The following is a 23,525-nucleotide window of genomic DNA, read 5'->3' on the forward strand; positions in this document are numbered from 1 at the left end:
TTACACTTGATTATCAATCCAAAACTACTTTATTTACAGAGAGTAATTGGTGGTCAATAATATGTCTCTGGATCCTGATCTAGTATTGAAGAAATAGTAAACATATGTATTTTTATTTTATATTTATATATAAATCAAAATTGTAATATTGAATGTGTAATATATCACATATCGATATATAAGTAACATATAATCAATATGCGATATGTTATAAGTAAACATATAATTTTGCATATATTTTATATTTAGTGGTGGTAGTTTTAGTCAGTAGGTCATGTCTGACTCTTGTGACCACGTGGTGGACTAGCTCGCCAGGCTTCTCTGTCCATGGGATTTCCCAGGCAAGAGTACTTGAGTGGGTTGCCATTTCCTTCTCCAATATTTTATATATAGTACTTCTTTTAAAATACAAAAACTATCAAATCATAGCCATTGGTTTGAACTCCTTACAGAGTATTATGCATATGTAGCAATTTCAGGGTTTTACTTTTCTCCAGTGCTATTGAGGAAAAAAGATGCTAGATGAACTTTAAAACAAGAAGTGAGATTTAAAAACACATTTCTTCATTACACTGATGATTCCAGTAAAGATTACTTCTGTGATTTCAGTTGCTCAAATGGAAGACTTTGTTGATTTATCCAGAATCTTGAATGCATGTATCTATCACTTCAAGGAAATAGTGTCATTACTTTTTACTGTTGAAGATAAAACATCAAAATTTCTTAGCAACAATGTGGGGCAAACACCTCAGTCTTTGCAAATTTTGTTCTTTTCAAATGCTTTGTGGGCACCCTCCCCCCACTTATCTATGAAGGAAGTCATTGACATGTTATTGAAAGAAAGTGAAAGTGTTGGTCGGTCAGTTAAAATGCTCAGTCATGTCCAACTCTTTGCGACCCCATGAACTATATAGCCCACCAGGCTCCTCTGTCCATGGGATTTCCCAGGCAAGAACACTGGAGTGGGTAACTATTCCCTTCTCCAAGGGAAATTCCTGACCCAGGGATCAAACCCAGATCTCCCTCATTGTAGGCGGATTCTTTACTGTCTGAGCCACCAGGGAAGCCCTAACATATTATTGGGTATGTTTAAAACCCCATCCAAAAGCTGCTATAGGAAAAGGAAATGTACTTTACAGGGCTGAAAACAACCAGAGTATATTGGCATTCCATTGGCTGTGATCCTTCAAGGTAAACATTCAGTCTTCCAGCCTTTGAATGTGTTTTGTGGTATTGTTATTTTAGCATCATGTAGGCTGACATGGTCTTCAATGAGAATTTTCCTCATATTCCATGTCTATATTTGGCCTGGATATCATTTTGTAGATATAAAGGATATAAAAATAAACTGAGTGGATGAAGTACATATCCTACAGCTAATGATACTTATGCAAGTGGTTATATATATTTACTTAGCCTATGATATTAACATTTTATTCAGTTCAGTTTAGTTCAGTCGCTCAGTCATGTCCAACTCTTTGTGACCCCATGGATTGCAGCACGCCAGGCCTCCCTGGCCATCGCCAACTCCCGGAGTTTACCTAAATTCATATCCATTGAGTCAGTGATGCCATCTAACCACCTCACCTTCTGTTGTCCCCTTCTCCTCTTGCCTTCAATCTTTCCTAGCATCAGGGTCTTTTCCCATGAGTCAGATGTTTGCATCAGGTGGCCAAAGTATTGGAATTTCAGCTTCAACATCAGTCCTTTCAATGAACACTCAGGACTGATCTCCTTTAGGATGGACTGGTTGGATCTCCTTGCAGTCCAAGAGACTCTCAAGAGTCTTCTCCAACACCACAGTTCAAAAGCATCAATTCTTCGGTGTTCAGCTTTCTTTATGATCCAACCCTCACATCCATACATGACTACTGGAAAAACCATAGCCTTGACTAGCTGGACCTTTGTTGGCAGTGTATTGTCTCTGCTTTTTAATATGCTGTCTAGGTTGCTCATGACTTTCCTTGCAAGAAGTAAGTGTCTTTTAATTTCATGGCTGCAATCACCATCTGCAGTGATTTTGGAGCCCCCCAAAATAAAGTCTCTATTTCCACTGTTTCCCCATGTATTTGCCATGAAATGATGGGATTGGATGCCATGATCTTAGTTTTCTGAATGTTGAGCTTTAAGCCAACTTTTTCACTCTCCGTTTTCACTTTCATCAAGAGGCTCTTTAGTTCTTCACTTTCTGCCATAAGGGTGGTTTCATCTGCATAACTGAGGTTATTGATATTTCTCCCTGCAATCTCAATTCTAGCTTGTACTTCATCCAGCCCAGTGTTTTTCATGATGCACTCTGCATGTAAGTTAAATAAGCAGGGTGACAATATACAGCCTTGACGTACTCCTTTTCCAATTTGGAACCAGTCTGTTGTTCCATGTCCAGTTCTAATCATTGCTTCTTTTCCTGCATACAGATTTCTCAGGAGGAAGGCAAGGTGGTCTGGTATTCCCCTCTCTTTTAGAATTTTCTACAGTTTATTGTGATCCACACAGTCAAAGGCTTTGGCATAGTCAATAAAGCAGAAATAGATGTTTTTTTGGAACTCTCTTGCTTTTTCCATGATCCAGCAGATGTTGGCAATTTGATCTCTAGTTCCTCTGCCTTTTCTAAATCCAGCTTGAACATCTGGAAGGTCACGGTTCACGTATTGCTGAAGCCTGGCTTGGAGAATTTTGAGCATTACTTTGCTAGGGTGTGAGATGAGTGCAATTGTGTGGTAGTTAGAACATTCTTTGGCATTGCCTTTCATTGGGATTGTAATGAACACTAACCTTTTCCAGTCCTGTGGCCACTGCTGAGTTTTCCAAATGTGTTGACATATTGAGTGCAGCACTTTCACCGCATCATCTTTCAGGATTTGAAATAGCTCAACTGGAATTCCATCACCTCCACTAGCTTTGTTCATAGTGATGCTTCCTAAGGCCCACTTGACTTCACATCCCAAGATGTCTGGCTCTAGGTGAGTGATCACGCTATTGTGATTATCTGGGTCATGAAGATCTTTTCTGTACAGTTATTCTGTGTATTCTTGCCACCTCTTCTTAATATCTTCTGCTTCTGTTAGGTCAGAAGATACCATTTCTGTCCATACCATTTATTGAGCCCAGCTTTATTATTAATGTATTATAAAACCATCTCTCCCACTGATGTTTAACTTTTATTATCATTAAATAGTAAATATTGTTGCATTGTTACATATTTTAATTTACTAAACATGGTGATGTGAATGTCTGAAAAATCTATTATTAGTTGTATAAATGCCAAACTTTGAGAAATACTGGTTCACATCTTAAGTGATACAGTGAGTCTAAGTCTTTCCAGTGAAAAGCAGACAAAAATAAAAGTGAAGTGCAAATCACATGGGAAGTCTAGGGAAACACCTAATCTGTCAAGGGAGCTAAACTAGTATTTTAAAGAATCAAGTTCTCAAAATGCTCATTCCATGAAGTGATTTAAAAATTTTTTTGATCATTGCCTTCAGTAAGAAATAATCCGTCTAATACACATATACATCTTTATTAGTCTTTGGCCAGGTTATGCTATGGTAACAAACAACTCAGAATCTCTGATTTCTTCCTCATTATGTTATGTGTAGTCTATGCTGCCCCAGTTGCTCTGCTCTGCTCTGTAGCTCTCTCTAGGCTGTAGGAAGGCTATGATGCTGCTCCAAGTAGCTCATCATTCCAGGACTCAGGATGAAGGAGCAGCCCCATCCTGAGAGCAATTTCTCTGCCATAACAAGGGGTCAAGCCCTGAGCCAAGCTACATAATTGTTCCCACAGCTTCTTTGAGACTTGGCAGTATCTCACATGCTTATGCAGATGTTCCTCTACTTACGATGGGGTCAAGTCCTCATAAACCCATCCTAAGTGGAAGTCTTTTTAATACACCTAACCTAGAGAACATCATAACTCAGCCTAGCTTACTTAAATGTGCTCTAAACACTTACATTGGCCTACAGTTGGGCAAAAATATCTAACACGAGATCTTTTTTTATACTAAAGTGTTTGTGTATGTTATGTAATTTATTGACTACTGTGCCAAAAGTGAAATACAGAATGATTCGGTCCAGAGTGGTTATAAGAATATCGGTTGTTCACCCTGGTCGTTTCAACGCTGCCTGAGAGCTACAGGGGCTGCTGCCGCCCAGCATCTCTAAGGAGGATCTACTGCATGTCGGTAGCCTGGCAGAAGATCAAAATTCAGAATTTGAAGTACAGTTTCTGTTGAATGTGTACTTCTCTTACACCATCCTAAAGTCAAAAAACTGTAAGTCACACTGCCATAAGTCAGGGACACTGTGTTCTGTTGACTCTAGTGAGTCCCTCAGCCCCTCCCAAATATCAGTGCAGTGAGGAAGTACTCCACTCTCGCAGGAATCCTGCAAGTCAGCTGGTAACCAGGAAGGATGAATGGTCCTTCAAGAAGGAAAATGAGAGAGAGGAGGAGGGAAATACTGAGGGAAATAATGCAATCCACTTTATATGTATGCATGTATGAGTATATATATAACTGAACCAAAATGTCACAAAATAATAATCACCCTTAGTATGTTTGATACATTCTGATATTTCCTATTCCATTGTTTTTTTTAAAATACTGATTGCAGCTCACTAAATTGCATATTCAACTCACTAATGGGTTACTACTGGCATTTTGAAAATACTGTTCTAATAGCCTAAGCAAGTTCTTGCTGTTTTTAGTGTAAAAGTTGAAGAGTGAACAGATCCTCGATTACTGCTTTTCTTATAGTTGAATGGAACAAACCCATCTTTCTTTATTCTAAATTTAGCTATATGTCATAGAAAAGGTGGGACCCTAGAGTAAGATTTTGGAGAGCTTAGTTCTGATTCAGCCACTCACTTGCTGTGTGGGTCATTGAGTCTTTCTAAGCCTCAGTTTCCCCATCTGCACAATGTGGATAATGACAGCTGCCCCGCCTGCCTCAAGGGATAAATGACACTTCCATGATGCCTGGCACTATACTAAGCACCTTACATTTACTAACTCATTTAACCCCCACAGCAGCGCTCTAGATAGATACTACTGATTTCCTCATTTTATAGGAAAAAAAGAGACACAGAGAGATGGTTAATGATTTCTAAGTGGCGGCGCTAGTGGTAAAGAACCCACCTGCCAATGCAGGAGACAAGAGATGCGGGTTCAGTCTCTGGGTTGGGAATATCCCCTGAAGGAGAAAATGGCAACCCACTCCAGTATTCTTGCCTGAAAAAGTCCATGGACAGAGGAGCCTGGAGGGCTACAGTCCATAGGGTGGCAAAGGGTTGGACACGACCGAAACAGCTTTACACAGTATACATACAAACGTGAATACAAGATGCTAAGCCATGTAGTCTGGCTGTGGTCTGACTTCACAACTGTTAGTCTAGTTGGTCACTGTTGTGGAAAATAGCTGTTTCAGTGTGTAAAACCACCACCCTTAAAATTGTGCTATATTATTATTGTTGCTCATTATCTGGGAACCTAATGGTCTGGTTTTTTACTTTTCAGAGTGTCCCTGGTGAAAATTGCACATCCACTAACAGTGAAATTGGCAACAATTGTGATGAGCAGATGTCTTGGTCCCAAGTCAGAGATGCAAAGGCAGATGTAGCTTGCTATTAACTTCTGGCATACCCATTGGTCTGAGTCTCTCTCCCGAGACAGAGTGAGAACCAGGATGTTAGGCTCTGCAAGCATGACTGTACATTTGCCTAGTAACAATGAAAAGCAATGCACATGGACCCCAAATGTTAGATTATTAAAATTCAACCCCATTCAACCTGGATATATTAATTTTGCTAGTAAATGAGGGTCATCATCTGTCCTATAGGTTTATAGTCCTGATCTCCACAATGTAATCGCTTTCTGGATTGCTTTTTAAAAGGCTTGTTTACAAAGACATCCAATCTAGCTACAATGAGGTCATTCTTCCAGGAAAAATTCAAAAGCACCAGATTTGTGTCAAATTTCTTTTTCTTCTTTCTTCTTTTATTTTAAAGAAACAATTTTGTCAGGTTTAAATCAAAGCATTTGAGTAAGCACGTTGCAGTGAGACAACATATAAAGACTTGACTGCAAGGAAATTTCCTGTTTCTAAGAAACTATTCTAAGGTAGAAAACTCCTGTATCTGGATAAAACTTTTATCAACTATTGATTTGGGGGCCCATTTATGACTGAATGTGTTGATGTCTTTTGCCTACCTAATAGAGGAATGCTTTGCAATGATATGTAAAGTCTGTTATTTAAAAGAAACAGATTAAGTATTTAGTGTTTACCAAAGCTATTGAATATTTGTAATATCACTTTGCATTGATATTCTAATCTAGAGGAATTAGGGTCTAGTAAAACCTTAAATAACTTGGCATTTTTTAACATCATCTTTTAAAATCAAATTTGCAGTGTAATTTATATACATTAATAGTTTTCTATTTTAAAAGTTCAAATGATGAGTTTTGACAAATATATATAGTATGTAAATGATCAGTTTTGACAAATATATATAGTAATGTTAAGCATCGTAACAGACATACTACAGAGCATTTCCATCAGCATAGAAATTTCCTTTGGGTCCCATTACAGACAGTCCCCTCCTCCCACTCCTGATCCTTGATGATGCCTGATCTACTTATTGGCACTGTAATTTTTGTCTTTTCTAGAATTTCATGCAAATGGGAAAATGCTCCTTTAAAAAATTAATAGGTTTAATGAGCTGTAATTCATATACCTTACAGTTCACCCATTTAAAATATATAGTTCAGTGTTTGCTTTAATATGTTCAGAGATACGTGCAACAATCACCACAGTCAATTTTAGAAAATTTTCATCATCTTTGAAAAGAAACTCTGTACCCTTTAGGTATCACTCCAGTCCTAAGCAACTGCTTATCTATTTTCTGTGAAAAGAAAGAGTTCCCTGTTCTTGACATTTCCTGCTAATGTAATCATGTAATATATAGTCCTTTTGTGGCTGTGTTCTTTCACTTAGCATAATGTTTTCAAGGCTCATCCATGCTGTAGCATCTATTAGTACTTCTTCTGCTTCTGTGACTGACTAACTTTCCATCATACAAATGTGCCACATTTTGCTTATGCATTTACCAACTGAGGGATAATTGGATTGTCTTCCTTAGGCTGTTATAAATATACTACTATGAACATTCATGTACCAAATTTTTGTGTGCACATATGTTTTCAGTTTTCCTGGGTATAGTAAATTGCTGGGTCATAGGATAACTCTGTGTTTAATTATTTGAGAAAATTCCAGATTGTTTTCCAAAGCATCTGTATCATTTTATGTTCTAGCCTTCAGTAGATGAGGATTATATTTTTTCCATATTCTTTCAACACCTGTTATTATATGACTTCTTTTTCTATTATATGACTTCTTTTTCTAACATATGACTTCTTTTTCTAACCATTTTAGTGGGTGGTGTTTGGTGACTAGTTCAGTCTCCTCACTTGTTAGAGAGGAGTATTAAAATGGTCTGTTTCACCTTGAGTCAGTTTTCGTAGTTTGTATCTTTATAGGAATTTATACTTTGCATTTAAATTATTTAATTTGTTGGCATAGAATTTTTTGTAGCATTTCCTCATAATCGGTTTTATTTCTGTAAGTTCAATGATAACGTCCCTTATTTCTGACTCTAGTAATTTGCCTTTCTTCTCTCTTATCCTTGGTTAATCTAGCTAAAGCCTTGCAAATTTTGTTTATCTTTTCAACAACCAGGTTTTTGTTTTTCTATTACTTTTATATTCTCTATTTTTACCAATTTATGCTCTAATCTTTGTTATTTCTTTCCTTCTGCTTGCTTTGGATTATGGGTTCTCTTCTTTTCCAGATGTTTTAAGATGGTGTGCATTAGTACTGAGTTGTTCAGTCATGTCCAACTGTTTGCAGCCCCATGGACTGTAGCCCACCGGGTTCTTCTGTCCATGGAATTTTCAAGGCAGAAATACTGTAATGGCTTGCATTTCTTAGGCTATTGATTTGAGATTGTGCTTCTTTTTTTTTAAATAAAGGAATTTATAGCCATAAATTTTCCTCTTAGCACTGCTTTAGTAATATCACATGTTTTGTTGTGTCTTTATCTTTCATCTCAAAGTATTTTCTGTTTTCCCTTTTGATTTCTTCTTTGATCCATTGGTTATTTATGAGTATATTCTTTTATTTCCACATATTTAGAATTTTTTTCTGCTATTGATTTCTAATTTTATCTCTTCACAGTTGAAGATCATACCGTGTATTATTTCTATCCTTTCAAATTTGTTGAGATTTGTTATATGGCCTAGCATACTGTCTATATTGGAAATAAGTATTTTTATGTTTCTGGCTTCCTACATTGATGTAATGCTTTGAGATTCATCCATGTTGCTGCATTTATAATAGTTCTACTTTTAATGCTGAATAATTGTATAGATGCCATGATTTGTTTATTGACTGTCTAACTGATGTATATTTAGTTTGTATCAAGTTATTGAGTATTATAAATACACCTGATGCAAGCACGTGCATACAAGATTTTGTATGGAAGTATATTTTTGTTTCTCTTGGGAAAATACACAAAAGAAGGATTCCTGGATCATAGGATGTGTATAATTTTAATTTTATGAGATACTGCTGATCTCTTTTTCCAAAGAGTCTGTATCATTTGCATTTCTACTAGTAAATATATAAGATTTCAGCTCAACAACCTTTAAAAAACTTGGTATTGTTAGTCATTTTAATTTAACCACTCTAGTGGATGTACTGGTATCTAACTGAGGATTTAATTTTGATTTCCCAAATTAATGATGATGTTGAATATAATTTTTTATTTATGTATTTATCTATTTAGTTTTGGCTGTGCTGGGTATTCATCGCTGCACACAGCCTTTCTCTGGTTGCAGCGAGCAGGGGCTACTCTTCATCGGGGCGCACGGCTTGTTATTATGGTGGCTTCTCCTGTGGCGGAGCATGGGCTCCAGGGTGTGTGGACTTCAGTAGGGTTAGTGAGCTCATGGTGCCTGAGCTTAGTTGTCACACCGCATGCTACAAATATTTTTCTCTTATTTTTATTTCTAGGAATTTCTTGTTTATATGTTCTTGTAGAGTTTTTGTAGATTTCTTAGGATATTCTACAAGGACAATCTTGCCATCTGCAAATTACAGTTTGCTTTTTCCCTTCCAGTCTGTTTGATTTTATTATCTTTTTTTGCCTTATTGTATTAGCTACAATGAAATATCATTTATTATTAAATAAACATATTGAGAGGGGACATCCTTGAATTGTTCCCAGTTTTAGGGAAAACAAAATAGACATGAATATAAAGTGAAGACTTTCTTTTAGATGTCTTTTATCAAGTTAAGGAAGATTCTTTACTGTTTCTAATTGAGAGTTCTTATCTTGACAGCATGTTGATTTTGTCAAATACTTTTTCTGCATCTATTGAGAGGGCCATATAATGTTTCTTTTTTTCAGTCTATTAATGCAATAAATTACATTGATTTTTGAATATTAAACCAACTGTGCCTACCTATGATCTCACATGAAATTGGCTATAATGTATTATCCTTTTTATGACTCGCCAGACTCAATTCACTAATATTTTGTTAAGGATTCTTTCAGCTATGCTCATTAGGGATGTCACGTTTGACTCTTTTGCAACCCCATGGACTGAAGCCTGCCAAACTCTGCTGTCCATGGGAGTTCCTAGGCAAGAATACTAGATGGGATGGCTTTTCCTTCTCCAGGGATCTTCGCAACCCAGGGATCGAACCTGGGTCACCTGCTTTGCAGGCGGAATATTTACCACCAGAGAAGCCCTAATATCAGGGTTATAATGGCCTTATAAAATGAATTGAAATGTATTTTTTTCTTTTCCATTTACTGGCTGAGCTTATCTGAATTATTCTTTTTTTCTATAAATACTTAGTAAAATTCACTGGTGAAGACTGTCATTTTCTTTGTAGGAAGGTTTTTAGGTATAAATTTAAATTGTCAATTATTTGTTTTCAAATTGAAAATAAAAGTACTACTATTATGATACTGAAGAATAATGGTGGATATTTTCTTAAACAAAGTAGCACTTTCTTTGTTTCTAAAGTAAATTTAAAAGCTGTATTTGAATATTAATACATTATAGCCATTACCTTCTTCTCTGTATCCTTCATTCTCTACAAGTATTAAAACACACTTTTTTTTCCCTAGGAATACTATTTTAAATCACTCTTCATTCAGTTCAGTTCACTTCTCCACAGGATGTAATTATTGGTGTGATTACTGATGACCTCTATGTTAATAATTCTAAAAGAAAGTAAACTTCTGTACTGTGTGCAAAGACAGTAACCATGTTTTTGGAACTCAGATAAAGTGAAATATAAATGTAATTCTCAGAACATTTTTGATGGTTGCTACTTAATCTCTATATTTAAGTCTTATTTATTGAAGTATAATTTGTATAGAGTAAAATAAAATTATTTTATTGTAAATCTCATGGGTTTTACCAACAAATATAGTGCTCTAGTCACTACTATAATTAATATGCAGAACAGTTACAGCATCCCCAAATTCCCCCATTATTCTTTGTCATCAACCCTTCCCCCATCTCCAAACTCAGAAAATCACTGTCTGTTTTCTGTCTCTATTGTTCGTCTTTGTAATAATGTCACATAAATGGAATTATACGGTACTTAGCCTTTTGAATTTGGCTTAATTTACTTAGCATAATTCATTTGATAGTTATCTGTGTTATTATGTGAGTCAGTAGTTCATTCCTTTTTATTGCTGACTGATATTTTACTGCCTAGATGTGCTACAATTTGTAAACATTTTTACAATTGAAGTATAATTAAGGTTTGGGCTTCCCAGGTGGCACTAGTCGTAAAGAACCCACCTGCCAATGCAGGAGAGTTAAGAGATGCCGGTTCAACCCCTGGGTGGGAAGATCCCCTGGTAGAGGGCGTGGCATCCCAGTCCACCATGCTTATCTGGAGAATCCTGTGGACAGAGGAGCCTGGCAGGCTACAGTCCATAGGGTCATACAGAGTTGAACATGACTGAAACAACTTACTACGCCAGCACACATAATGAACTTACAACATTGTGTTGGTTTCAGGTGTACAGTAAAGTGATTATGTTCCATATATATGTGTGTGTATATTCTTTTCGAGGTTCGAGGTTCTTTTCTATTATAGATTATCACAAGGCTTTGAATATAGTTCTCTGTGCTATAAAATGAGTCCTTCTTATATATCTATTTTATGCATAGTAGTATGTATATTTTAATTCCAAACTCCTAATTTGTCTCCCCCCATCTGCACCCCCAACTCTGATAACCATAGTTTGTTTTCTGTGTTGTTAAGTCTGTTTCTGTTTTGTAAATAATTTCATTTATATAATCTTTTTAGATTCCACACTTAAGTGATGACCTATGATACTTGTCTTTGATTTCACTTAGTATGATTATCTCTATTGTTTCAAAAGCATTATTTCATTATTTTTATGACTAATATTCTGTTGTGTATGTGTGTACCACATCTTCTTTATCCATTCATCTGCTGATGGACACGTAAGTTGTTTCCACGTCTTGGATATTGTAAATAGTGCTACTGTGAACACTGGGGTGCATGTATCTTTTCAAATTAGTTTTGTCTGGATATGCCCAGGAGTGAGATTGCTGGATCACATGGTAACTCTGTGTTTAGTTTTTTTTTTTTTTTTGGGGGGGGTTTTAACAGTTTTATTGAGATATGATTGACATTCAGTAAACTGTACATATTTAACATATACAATTTGGTAAGTTTTGATATATGCATATACCTGTGCAACAGCCATCACCCAATCAACATAGAGAACATATCCATCCATCACTTCCAAATGTTTCCTCAGGCCCCTTTGTCTCTCTATACTTCGTAGTATTCCACTGTATGGATGCACCACAATTTGTTTTATCTGTTCACCTGCTGATCAATATTTGTTTGTTTCCCATTTGGGAATATTAGAAATAAAGTTGCTGTGAATATTTGTCTACAAGTCTGTGTTTGGACATGTGTTCTCTTTTCTCTTGGGAGAAAGCATTTGCTTGTAGAATGGCTGGATCATATGGCAGACATGTTTAACTTTTGAAGAAATGCCAAACTTTTCTAAAGAGGTTGTACCATTTTACATTCCTACCTGCAGTATTTGAGAGTTTCAATTATTCCACACCCTTGCTAACACTGTGTAGTCAGTCTTTTAAATCTTAGATGTTTTAATAGATACGAGGTGGTACTAAATCATTTTAATTTGTATTTTCCTAATGCCTAATGATGTTGAACAACTTTTATGTGCTTTTTTGCCACCTGTGTATCCTCTCTGGTGATTTATCTATTCAGATTTTTTTGCCAGTTTTTTAATTGTGCTCAGTCGTTCAGTCACGTCCAACTCTTTGCAGTGCATGGACTGTAGACCGTCAGGCTCCTCTGTCCATATAATTTTCCAGGCAAGAATACTGGAGTGGGGTGCCATTTCTTCCTCCAGGGGATCTTAGTTTTTTAAGGAACATCCATACTGTTCTCCATAGTGGCACACCACTTTACATCCCCATCAACAGTGTAGAAGTGTTCCTTTTTCTCCACACCCTCTCCAGCATTTATTATTTTTTACTACAAGTTTTTTTTAAAGCAAGTTCATTAACTGAAGGATATTGGGTTGAGTGGACTGTCGGTTATATGGTAAATGTTTGTGTAACTTAATAAGAAAACGTCAGGTTGCTTTCTAAAGCAACTATATCATATTACTTCCCCACCAGCAACATATGAAAATAATAATTGTTCCGCATTCTCATCAGCAAATGGTATTATCAGATTTTTAAAAATTTAAGCCATTCTAATATGTATAGACACATTACCGTCTGAGCCACAAGGGAAGCCCAATATATATAGTGGTATCTTGCTGAGGTTTTAATTTAAATTTTGCAAATGACTTATGATATTGAACATTTTTTGTTTATCTGCTTATTTGCCAGCTCAAGATTTGGTGTACATTACCATGCTGAATAATTGGATATTGGGCCTGATCTCACAGATACAGCTACTTGGGCCATGATACTTGTTATATATCTATGTGTTTAAATTTGTCAAAGGTCAATGAATGTGCATCCAACCTCAGCTAGTTCAGTACAGTTCAGTTCAGTTGCTCAGTCGTGTCCAATTCTACAACCCCATGGACTGCAGCACGCCAGTCCTCCTTGTCCATCACCAACTCCCAAAGCTTACTCAAACCCATGTCCATTGAGTCAGTGATGCCATACAACCATCTCATACTCTGGTGTCCCCTTCTCCTCTTGCCTTCAATCTTTCCCAGCATCAGGGTCTTTTCCAGTGAGTCAGTTCTTTGCATCAGGTGGCCAAAGTATTGGAGTTTCAGCTTCAGTATCAGTCCTTCCAATGAATATTCAGGACTGATCTCCTTTAGGGTGGACTGGTTGGATCTCCTGGCAGTCCAAGGGACTCTCAAGAGTCTTCTCCAACACCACAGTTCAAAAGCATCAGTTCTTCAATGCTCAGCTTTCTTTATAGTCCAAATGTCATATCCATACATAATTATGGGAAAAACAAAACCTTTAACTAGATGGACCATTGTTGGCAAAGTGATATCTCTGCTTTTTAATATGCTGTTTAGGTTGGTCATAACTTTTCTTCTAAGGAGCAAGTGTCTTTTAATTTCATGGCTGCAGTCACCATATGCAGTGATTTTGGAGCCCCACCAAAATGAAGTCTCTCACTGTTTCCGTTGTTTCCCCATGTATTTGCCATGAAGTGATGGGACCGGTTGCTATGATCTTAGTTTTCTGAATGTTGAACTTTAAGCCAACTTTTCACTCTACTCTTTCACTTTCATCAAGAGGCTCTTTAATTCTTCTTTGCTTCCTGCCATAAGTGTGGTGTCATCTGCATATCTGAGGTTATTGATATTTCAGCTAAATCTTGTCTAAATGGTACTTGTCCTTAGTTAAATTTCCCTAAAAAACAATATTTGAAAAGAGCTTGCATGTTCAGATCAGTTCAGTTCAGTTGCTCAGTCATGTCCAACTCTTCACGACCCCATGAATCACAGCACGCCAGGCCTCCCTGTCTATCACCAACTCCAGGAGTTCACTCAAACTTGCTTCCATCAAGTCAGTGATGCCATCCAGCCATCTCATCCTCTGTTGTCCCCTTCTCCTCCTGCCCCCAATCCCTCCCACCATCAGAGTCTTTTCCAATGAGTCAACTCTTCGTATGAGGTGGCCAAAGTACCGGAGTTTCAGCTTCAGCATCATTCCTTCCCATGAACACCCAGGACTGATCTCCTTCATAATGGACTGGCTGGATCTCCTTGCAGTCCAAGGGACTCTCAAGAGTCTTCTCCAACACCACAGTTCAAAAGCATCAATTCTTCGGCGCTCAGCTTTCTTCACAGTCAAACTCTTGCATCCATACATGACCACTGGAAAAACCATAGCCTTGACTAGATGGGCCTTTGCTGGCAAAGTAATGTCTCTGCTTTTGAATATGCTATCTAGGTTGGTCATAACTTTCCTTCCAAGGAGTAAGCGTCTTTTAATTTCATGGCTGCAATCACCATCTTGCAGTGATTTTGGAGTCCCCAAAATAAAGTCTGACACTGTTTTCACTGTTTTCCCCATCTATTTCCCATGAAGTGATGGGACCAGATGCCATGATCTTCGTTTTCTGAATGTTGAGCTTTAAGCCAACTTTTTCACTCTCCTGTTTCACTTTCATCAAGAGGCTTTTTAGTTCCTCTTCACTTTCTGCCATAAGGGTGGTGTCATCTGCATATCTGAGGTTATTGATATTTCTCCCGGCAATCTTGACTCCAGCTTGTGCTGGAATTCCAGCTTCTTCCAGCCCAGCATTTCTCATGATGTACTCTGCATAGAAGTTAAATAAGCAGGATGACAATATACAGCCTTGACATACTCCTTTTCCTATTTGGAACCAGTCTGTTGTTCCGTGTCCAGTTCTACCTGTTGCTTCCTGACCTGCATATAGGTTTCTCAAGAGACTGGTCTGGTGATCTGGTATTCCCATCTCTTTCAGAATTTTCCACAGTTTATTGTGATCCACACAGTCAAAGGCTTTGGCATAGTCAATAAAGCAGAAATAGATGCTTTTCTGGAACTCTCTTGCTTTTTCCATGATCCAGCAGATGTTGGCAATTTGATCTCTGGTTCCTCTGCCTTTTCTAAAACCAGCTTGAACATCAGGAAGTTCACGGTTCACATATTGCTAAAGCCTGGCTTGGAGAATTTTGAGCATTACTTTACTAGCGTGTGAGATGAGTGCAATTGTGTGGTAGTTTGAGCATTCTTTGGCATTGTCTGTCTTTGGGATTGGAATGACAACTGACCTTTTCCAGTCCTGTGGCCACTGCTGAGTTTTCCAAATTTGCTGGCATATTGAGTGCAGCACTTTCACCGCATCGTCTTTCAGGATTTGGAATAGCTCAACTGGAATTCTGTCACCTCCACTAGCTTTGTTCGTAGTGATGCTTTCTAAGGCCCACTTGACTTCACATTCCAGGATGTCTGGCTCTAGGTCAGTGATCACATCATCGTGATTATCTGGGTCGTGAAGATCTTTTTTGTACAGTTCTTCTGTGTATTCTTGCCACCTCTTTTTAATATCTTTTGCTTCTGTTAGGTCCATACCATTTCTGTCCTTTATTGAGCCCATCTTTGCATGAAATGTTCCCTTGGTATCTCTAATTTTCTTGAAGAGATCTCTAATCTTTCCCATTCTGTTGTTTTCCTCTATTTCTTTGCATTGATCTCTGAGGAAGGGCTTCTTATGTCTCTTTGCTAATCTTTGGAACTATGCATTCAGATGCTTATATCTTTCCTTTTCTCCTTTGCTTTTCATTTCTCTTCTTTTCACAGCTATTTGTAAGGCCTCCCCAGACAGCCATTTTGCTTTTTTGCATTTCTTTTCCATGGGGATGGTCTTGATCCCTGTCTCCTGTACAGTGTCACGAACCTTTGTCTATAGTTCATCAGGCACTCTATCTATCAGATCTAGGCCCTTAAATGTATTTCTCACTTCCACTGTATAATCATAAGGGATTTGATTTAGGTCATACCTGAATGGTCTAGTGGTTTTCCCTACTTTCTTCAATTTAAGTCTGAATTTGGCAATAAGGAGTTCATGATCTGAGCCACAGTCAGACCCCAGTCTTGTTTTTGCTGACTGTATAAGGCTTCTTTATCTTTGGCTGCAAAGAATATAATCAATCTGATTTCAGTGTGACCATCTGGTGATGTCCATGTGTAGAGTCTTCTCTTGTGTTGTTGGAAGAGGGTGTTTGCTATGACCAGTGCGTTCTCTTGGCAAAACTCTATTAGCCTTTGGCTTGCTTCATTACATATTCCAAGGCCAAATTTGCCTGTACTCCAGGTGTGTCTTGACTTCCTACTTTTGCATTCCAGTCCCCTATAAAGTGGTCAAACAGGAGATGGCAAGAGTGAACGTCGACATTCTAGGAATCAGCAAACTAATATGGACTGGAATGGGCGAATTTAACTTAGATGACCATTATATCTGCTACTGCGGGCAGGAATCCTTTAGAAGAAATGGAGTAGCCATCATGGTCAACAAAAGAGTCCGAAATGCAGTACTTGGATGCAATCTCAAAAACAACAGAATGATGTCTGTTCATTTCCAAGGCAAACCATTGAATATCACAGTAATTTTAAGTCTATGCCCCAACCAGTAGTGCTGAAGAAGCTGAAGTTGAATGGTTCTATGAAGACCTACAAGACCTTTTTAGAGCTTGCATGTAGTTATTTATTTTTAGAAACCTACCCCAAGAAGGAAGGTAGAATTGGGGAAGAGAAAACAAAGATCCAAGAGTGTTTGAGCCGATCACTTCGAGGGCAGTCATAGCTCAATTCTGAATCATGATTCAGCTTCAGTGAAGCAGCCATGATTTGATTTTCTTCTTATTTAATTTAATTTTTTTCTCCTCTCTCATCTTCCCCTCTGCCTTCTATCTTTACTGAATTCCTTCCCATTCTGCCATTGTAACTATAATGACAAATGCATACTCTAAAGTGAACAAATATCTATTATCCAGAAAAGAGTAAAAAGACCTACTTATTCTTACACCATGATTTCTAAGTCTGTGAGAACTGTGAGGGTAAACGATTATGCATTGCTCCTTCTGTTCAATATTCAACCTATTTAGAGTACCTGAATACAGCAGATGTTCAGAAATTGTATTTTGAATGAATTAATGAATGAATGAGGCTTTTAAGTCATTCCAAGATCACTAGAAAGTTCTCCCTCCACTTTTTTGGGTGTAGTTATAGGCAAAATTATGTAGCTAACTATGCTACAATTTTTAAACACTCCTGCTGCTGCTGCTGCTAAGTCGCGTCAGTCGTGTCCGACTCTGTGCGACCCCATAGACGGCAGCCCACCAGGCTCCTCTGTCCCTGGGATTCTCCAGGCAAGAACACTGGAATGGGTTGCCATTTCCTTCTCCAATGCATGAAAGTGAAAAGTGAAAGTGAAGTTGCTCAGTCGTGTCCGACTCCCAGTGACCTCATGGACTGTAGCCTCCCAGGCTCCTCCATCCATGGGATATCCTAGGCAAGAGTACTGGAGTGGGGTGCCATTGCCTTCTCCTTTAAACACTCCTGTAGTTCCTAAAAACTCATTCTCGAGATTGCCTTTCTTGCTTTCATTATATGAAGTAGAGCCTTCACGATAGGTCAGCACTTCATGTACTGCCTTCTCCAAGACACTCCAAAACCTCTCTTTTCATATCAGAGCAGAATCTATGGAAATTCCTTTGTCGCATTTGCATTGGAAGCATGTCTTAACAACCAGTGTTTCTCTCCCTATAATTCAGTCTCTATGACACAAGTTCTTCTCACCCAGGCCTATGAACAATGATCTATCCACCCAAGTTAATAATATTAAGTTAAATTTATGCAGGTAGGTTTTCATCATATTTCCCATTTGGAGCTGTGTTCTTCTTCCATAGCCTGCATGTGAACAACAGTTTTAGTTATAAATGTTTCCCAGTGAACCAGCACTCCAGATGATAGAAATGAAATTTATTGTATTTCTTATAAAGCTCCAACATGAATCCCACCAGTCACCATGACACTCAGCTCAGAAATCTCACTTGCCTTGTGACTGGTGTTTTATCACTCCAAAGAGAAGTGGCAAACTTAAAAGTCCTCTAATCAGGTTATGTTTTTAAAAGGGTGGGCAGAGTATTGTCAAGAGTATGAGGAGCAGAGGGACCAGTTCACTCAGTAGGATATAGGAATTGTCATGTTCTACCTTGAATAATAGCAACAATAATCAACACTGTTTTTAGAAAGGAAAAGGGGGCAGCAGAAAGCGTGTTCTGTATTTAAAATGCCTTTCAAATCTATCATCTTTTTGATACCTCATCTTTTTCTTCCTAATGGCATATGATCATCTGGTTCATGTCAAATGAATTATTTGAAATAGAAAATTTATTTCATATATATCACAGTTGCTCACAGATAAAATGAAAGTGCCAGTTTTCTGGTCTGTGGAATATTAATTCTGTCCTTCTCTTTAACACACACACACACACTCCCTCACTAATTCACACCCACATAAACTACATTGCTTGCCATTTGTAATATTTGTATGACAGTCTACCTTGGAAAGCATTTCCATCAGCCTGCTACATCTCATTTTGTCCCCACTGCCTATCGGTAGGTCATTCTTGTACCCATTTTCAACCAAGGAAGCAGATGTCCCGAGAGATTCAGTGACTCAAACACACAGTGTCTTACTTTTGAACTTGATCTTCTTCTCCTGCACTTGTGGGGATAATAAGATCAGCTATAGCAAGTGCTTATTTTGAGGATTGCCTATGGCAGCACACATGGGCAGCGGAGTGCAAGGTCTGGTACCTACTCAAAGCTAAGAAGACAGTAGCCCAACATACAAATGTCCTGAAGGAAAAATATACCAGACCAGATACCTTTGTTTGCCCTTTTCCCCAGTCTAGTGCAGTAGATCTATATCCCTGGGCACATTTCTCAAAAGATTGTTTGTCTTAGCCTTAAAATGATACTGCTTTCCAAAATGATATGCATATTATACTTTACCACAGGATTTGTGTGTCAATACGCTCCGTAAAAAGACAAGTTGCCTACCTCCAATTCCTAGCATAGAAATCTGTATTAAAAGTATAATACTGTGCAGACTTTAATAAACCTCATAATATTTTTTTGATTATTATGCCTCAGCTTAAAATTCTGACATTTGAACTTTATACTTCATTTGTGTCAAAGAATGGTTCATAATACCTGTCTTAAGCCTGGTTACTCAAGAAGCAGACTCTGAAATAGAGACAAGCGTGCGGGAAGCTTATTGGAGAGGTTCCCTGGGCTCAACATCTGTGAGGCTGTTGGGAAGCAGGGTTGATAAAGGAGAGGATGCTGCAGCTGCAACAGAACCTCAGCCAGAAGCCGGAGTGCCCATTCACAATTGACCAACCTAGGCCTTTCCATGGATCAGCAACCAGTTGTCGCCTGCAGGCCTTCTCTGATGAAGGGCAGGACCCAGGGTGCAACTCAGCTGAGACCCATCATCCACCAACACTCCAGCAACTGAGAATGAGAACTGAGGGCAGGCCTGAACGGGGTGTCTGTGCAACACACCACAGCACTCCTCGCAAAACAGCATCCACTACAGTTCCCTCCCTGTCCCTCTCTTGTGTGCGTCTGTGTTCCTGATGCTTTTGTTATTATTGGAGTACAATTTCTTAACAATGCTGTGTTAGTTTCTACTGTATACCAAGATGAATCAGCTATATATGACAGGCATGATTCCTACTGAATGCTTTTCTTTTGTATTTGTCATTGTGATTCTAGTATCATTTCTTTTGTCTCTACCTTTAAAGATACTAAGGAGTTTTAAAAAGCACCTAGCTGGACCAATTTCCATTATGGTAATAATTTGGGTGAGGCCAAGGATCGTGGCAGGAAACAAATGGCACACTCAAATGGGCTTAACCAAGAAGAGATTAATGAAGGGACTATTTAGAAATGTGTGGGCAAAGTTAAGGGAGACTAACAATGAGTGATGACACCGTCATTTGGGCAACAGTGGAAATCTGTCACAGTCCCTAAGCTTGAAGGGCAAGGAGAGGGAGAGATCAAGGGAAGTGGAGAGAGTAAAGTCTGACAAGAGCCAGGCCCTTTGGAGGAGGAACACAACCACTAACAATCTAGAAGGAGAGGTCAGTAAATGCCTTAACCTCACTCCTCTGCCATCCTTTGATCACCTCCTGATGACACCCATCAGTTCAACACAGACAGAATACAGTGGGTGAGGGAACCTGTGGATCAAGTCTGGGTGGGTCAGCCTCCTGGGTACATGGAAAGATAGAGGAGATCTGGAGTAGCAAGTCAAAGGTCTCCCTTTATGGCCTTGTGCCATTTCCAGTGCTCTTCAAGTTTTCAACATCCATGTCAATTTCTGAAGCCTTTTTCTATGCCAACTCTCGTACATGTCATCCTTAATTGCTTCCATTCTTGACTCCTACAAACCCTTTTCCACCTAGTAAGCAGAATGTTATTTTTAAAGCACATTTCTTTTCTTGCTGCGTGTGTCTATCCACCACTCTTAAAACCAAAGGCCAGTCATTTAGCATTACCCAGAAGATTCTTGATCTGATCATATGTACACCTGCCCCGGTCTCATGCTGTGCCAGCCATCCCCCTGTGCACATCTTTCAGGTCCTTGAATAATCCATCCCCTCTTCACCTCACCCCCTCCTGTTCCCTCTCCCTAGACCACACTAGCCTCGTTAACCTCTCCTGATCTTTATGTCTCATTTTGAAGATCTACGTCTCCTTAAAGACTTCTCTGATCCTTCCTCTTCTACTCCAAAATACTGCAGAATACCATAGCAAATGCCTTTATAGCACTCTGCATTATTCCTCTTAGCACTTTTCTAAATTGTCAATTTTATAGACCTGTTTACTGTCAATTTTGTTTAGACTGTACATTCTCGGAGGGCAGAATCTAGCACAGTATCATCTGGCATGTAGGAATTCAGGAAGTATTTATTGAATTTATCCATGAATGAATATCTGAATGAATGAGTGAATTGGACTGTATGGGAAACATAACAAAGTATATACCTCATACCTGCTTAAAGAGATAGATGTTAAAAACAAAAGTCACTGCAAATCACAGGCTTGGTACTTCCAAAAAGTGACATGAGTCTAATGTTGCTGGAACTTTCTGTGTTTTAACTGAACTCAACTATTACTTTGATCTAATGTAAAATCTTGCAATTTTCAAATGTTAGTCACTCATTTCAACTTATTTGAAAATACTGTGCAGTCCAAGGAAAATACTGTGTTTTAATTCTTGGTATACTCAGCTTCAACAAAGGTAAAATTTTACATCAGAGTTCCTTTGTTTAGCCTGTGATCCAAGATGTTTTATTCTAATATTATTAATTAAGATATTATTAATGTCTGAGTTTAACATATTTATTTGTAATCAATTAATGGTCTACTCAGCTGCTGCTGCTGCTGCTGCTGCTAAGTCACTTCAGTAGTGTCCGACTCTGTGTGACCTCACAGATGGCAGCCCACTAGGCTCCTTTGTCCCTGGGATTCTCCAGGCAAGAACACTGGAGTGGGTTGTCATTGCCTTCTCCAATGCATGAAAGTGAAAAGTGAAAGTAAAGTTGCTCAGTCGTACCCGACTCTTAGCGACCCCATGGACTGCAGCCTACCAGGCTCCTCCATCCATGGGATTTTCCAGGCAAGAGTACTGGAGTGGGTTGCAATTGCCTTCTCCTAATGGTCTACCCTAGAGCCCTAGCTTTCACTTAATCATTAAGTGAAGGGAACAATTTAAAGGAACATCAAGTAGAATACAAGATCTATTGAGCAGCCAAACATCTCCTACTAAAAATATGAATTTGTAAACATTGGCTCATCTTACCTTTTCAATGATTAGTTACAGAAAATGCATTAATTAAAATGAGTAGTGTTATTTTTTTAATGGCAAATGATTTCTTCATGAACATAAAATTTTGCTTGAAGACAACTTACACCAAGAGAAAACATATTTCTGTGGAATTCATCATTTATTTCAAGCTCTGTTTCTATTTTGGCCACTCAGTACGCAGTTACTAAAAAATGCTACATAACAGAAGCGCTGAAGACAAGAAATGGAGGGAAAATTGAGAGAAGAATATACCATGGAACAAATAAGGCTACCATGGAAACTCTCTCAACAGTATACAGTATACTTTCAGAAACATTGCACATATTTTTAATATCCTCCTGAAAAGGGATAGATTTGAGCTCTTTACTCAATCCTTTGTGTTTTCTGTTAGGAATGAGAATATTCTCACCATACGAAACCACATTTTTCTGAAGCGACATGCAGAACTTAGGCCTCTTTTTGCCTTTGTGTTTTCAAAAGCTGCATATTATTTCCCCCCATTCTGCTGCTACTTAGAATGAAGAAATGTATTTCAACTGGTAATGTCAAATGCTATAGACCTCAAATGTATTTCATCCAGGATTAGGTGTCCTGGTGTCTTTCAAGCTCCTCCCCTTGGAAAGGCTGTGTGGCTTGTCACCAGTGATGTTTTCCAAGGGAAGAGGTAACAAGGTGTAACAAGGTCACAGATCCCAAGGCATATGTTTTCCAGCCATCTTGCTAGTATAGGCTATAAACCTGAAACCACCTAGTAATTAGATCACCTCTGAACTGAGACATCCTGACTGTACTACATGTCATCTTGAGGAATTACTTACAAAACCTCATTCCTTTCTGCAAATGCTAAGTTTCGCCATGAAGCTGAAAGTGAACTGTCTGTTCAAACTTGGAAGCAAATTTTGAGGGGAAATTATTTTATTTTCTCTTTCATAGGAAATGTCATTACCAAGAAGATTTTTATATGCAGACTTCCCTGTAGCTCAGACTGTAAAGAAATCTGCCTGCAATGCAGGAGACCTGGGTTCTGTCCCCTGGTCAGGAAGATCTCCTGGAGAAGGGAATGGCAACACACTCCAGTTTTCTTTCTTGGAGAATTCCCCTGGACAGAGGAGCCTGGTAGGCTACACTCCATGGGATCGCAAAGAGTTGGACACGACTGAGTGACTCAGCACAGCACAGCACATAATAGTTTCAGGGACTCCTTCAAGTTGTAATTTACAGTCCTAAACCCTTTGGTGTTTGTCACTTGATGTAGATTCCCACTTGGTAAGTGGACAGGTTTTTTTCATTTCAAATAAACAGGTTTATTACATTTTGAGTAAGGTAAATGATTGGTGTTTGTGAATCAGTAATTTTAAACTTTATTGTGATAATCTGTAGAGTATTCACTGAAGATGGGTGAGGAAGGTGAGATGAAAAAAGAATTGCTAACATAAAACCTTCTTATTGACACTATTATTCATATTTCAATGTTAGGGAAAGCCCCAGATTAATTTGTTTGATACTTTACCAGAATCTTCTACCACTTGTTGT

The 23,525-nt window shown here is 38.3% G+C and overlaps 1 protein-coding gene across 1 annotated transcript in view; it reads left to right on the forward strand.

Annotated features, from left to right (window-relative positions):
* SUCLG2 (succinate-CoA ligase GDP-forming subunit beta) overlaps nt 1-23,310 on the forward strand; it is a 341,482-nt gene extending 318,172 nt beyond the window's left edge. Inside the window, exon 11 of the mRNA XM_044933774.1 lies at nt 22,926-23,310. Within this exon, the coding sequence (XP_044789709.1) occupies nt 22,926-23,152 (227 nt within the window). The 3' untranslated portion in view covers nt 23,153-23,310. The remainder of the gene's footprint in view (nt 1-22,925) is intronic.
* Nucleotides 23,311-23,525: the final 215 nt, after the last annotated feature.

The sequence above is a fragment of the Bubalus bubalis genome, chromosome 21 (genome assembly GCF_019923935.1).
Source record: "Bubalus bubalis isolate 160015118507 breed Murrah chromosome 21, NDDB_SH_1, whole genome shotgun sequence".
Lineage (NCBI taxonomy): Eukaryota > Metazoa > Chordata > Mammalia > Artiodactyla > Bovidae > Bubalus > Bubalus bubalis.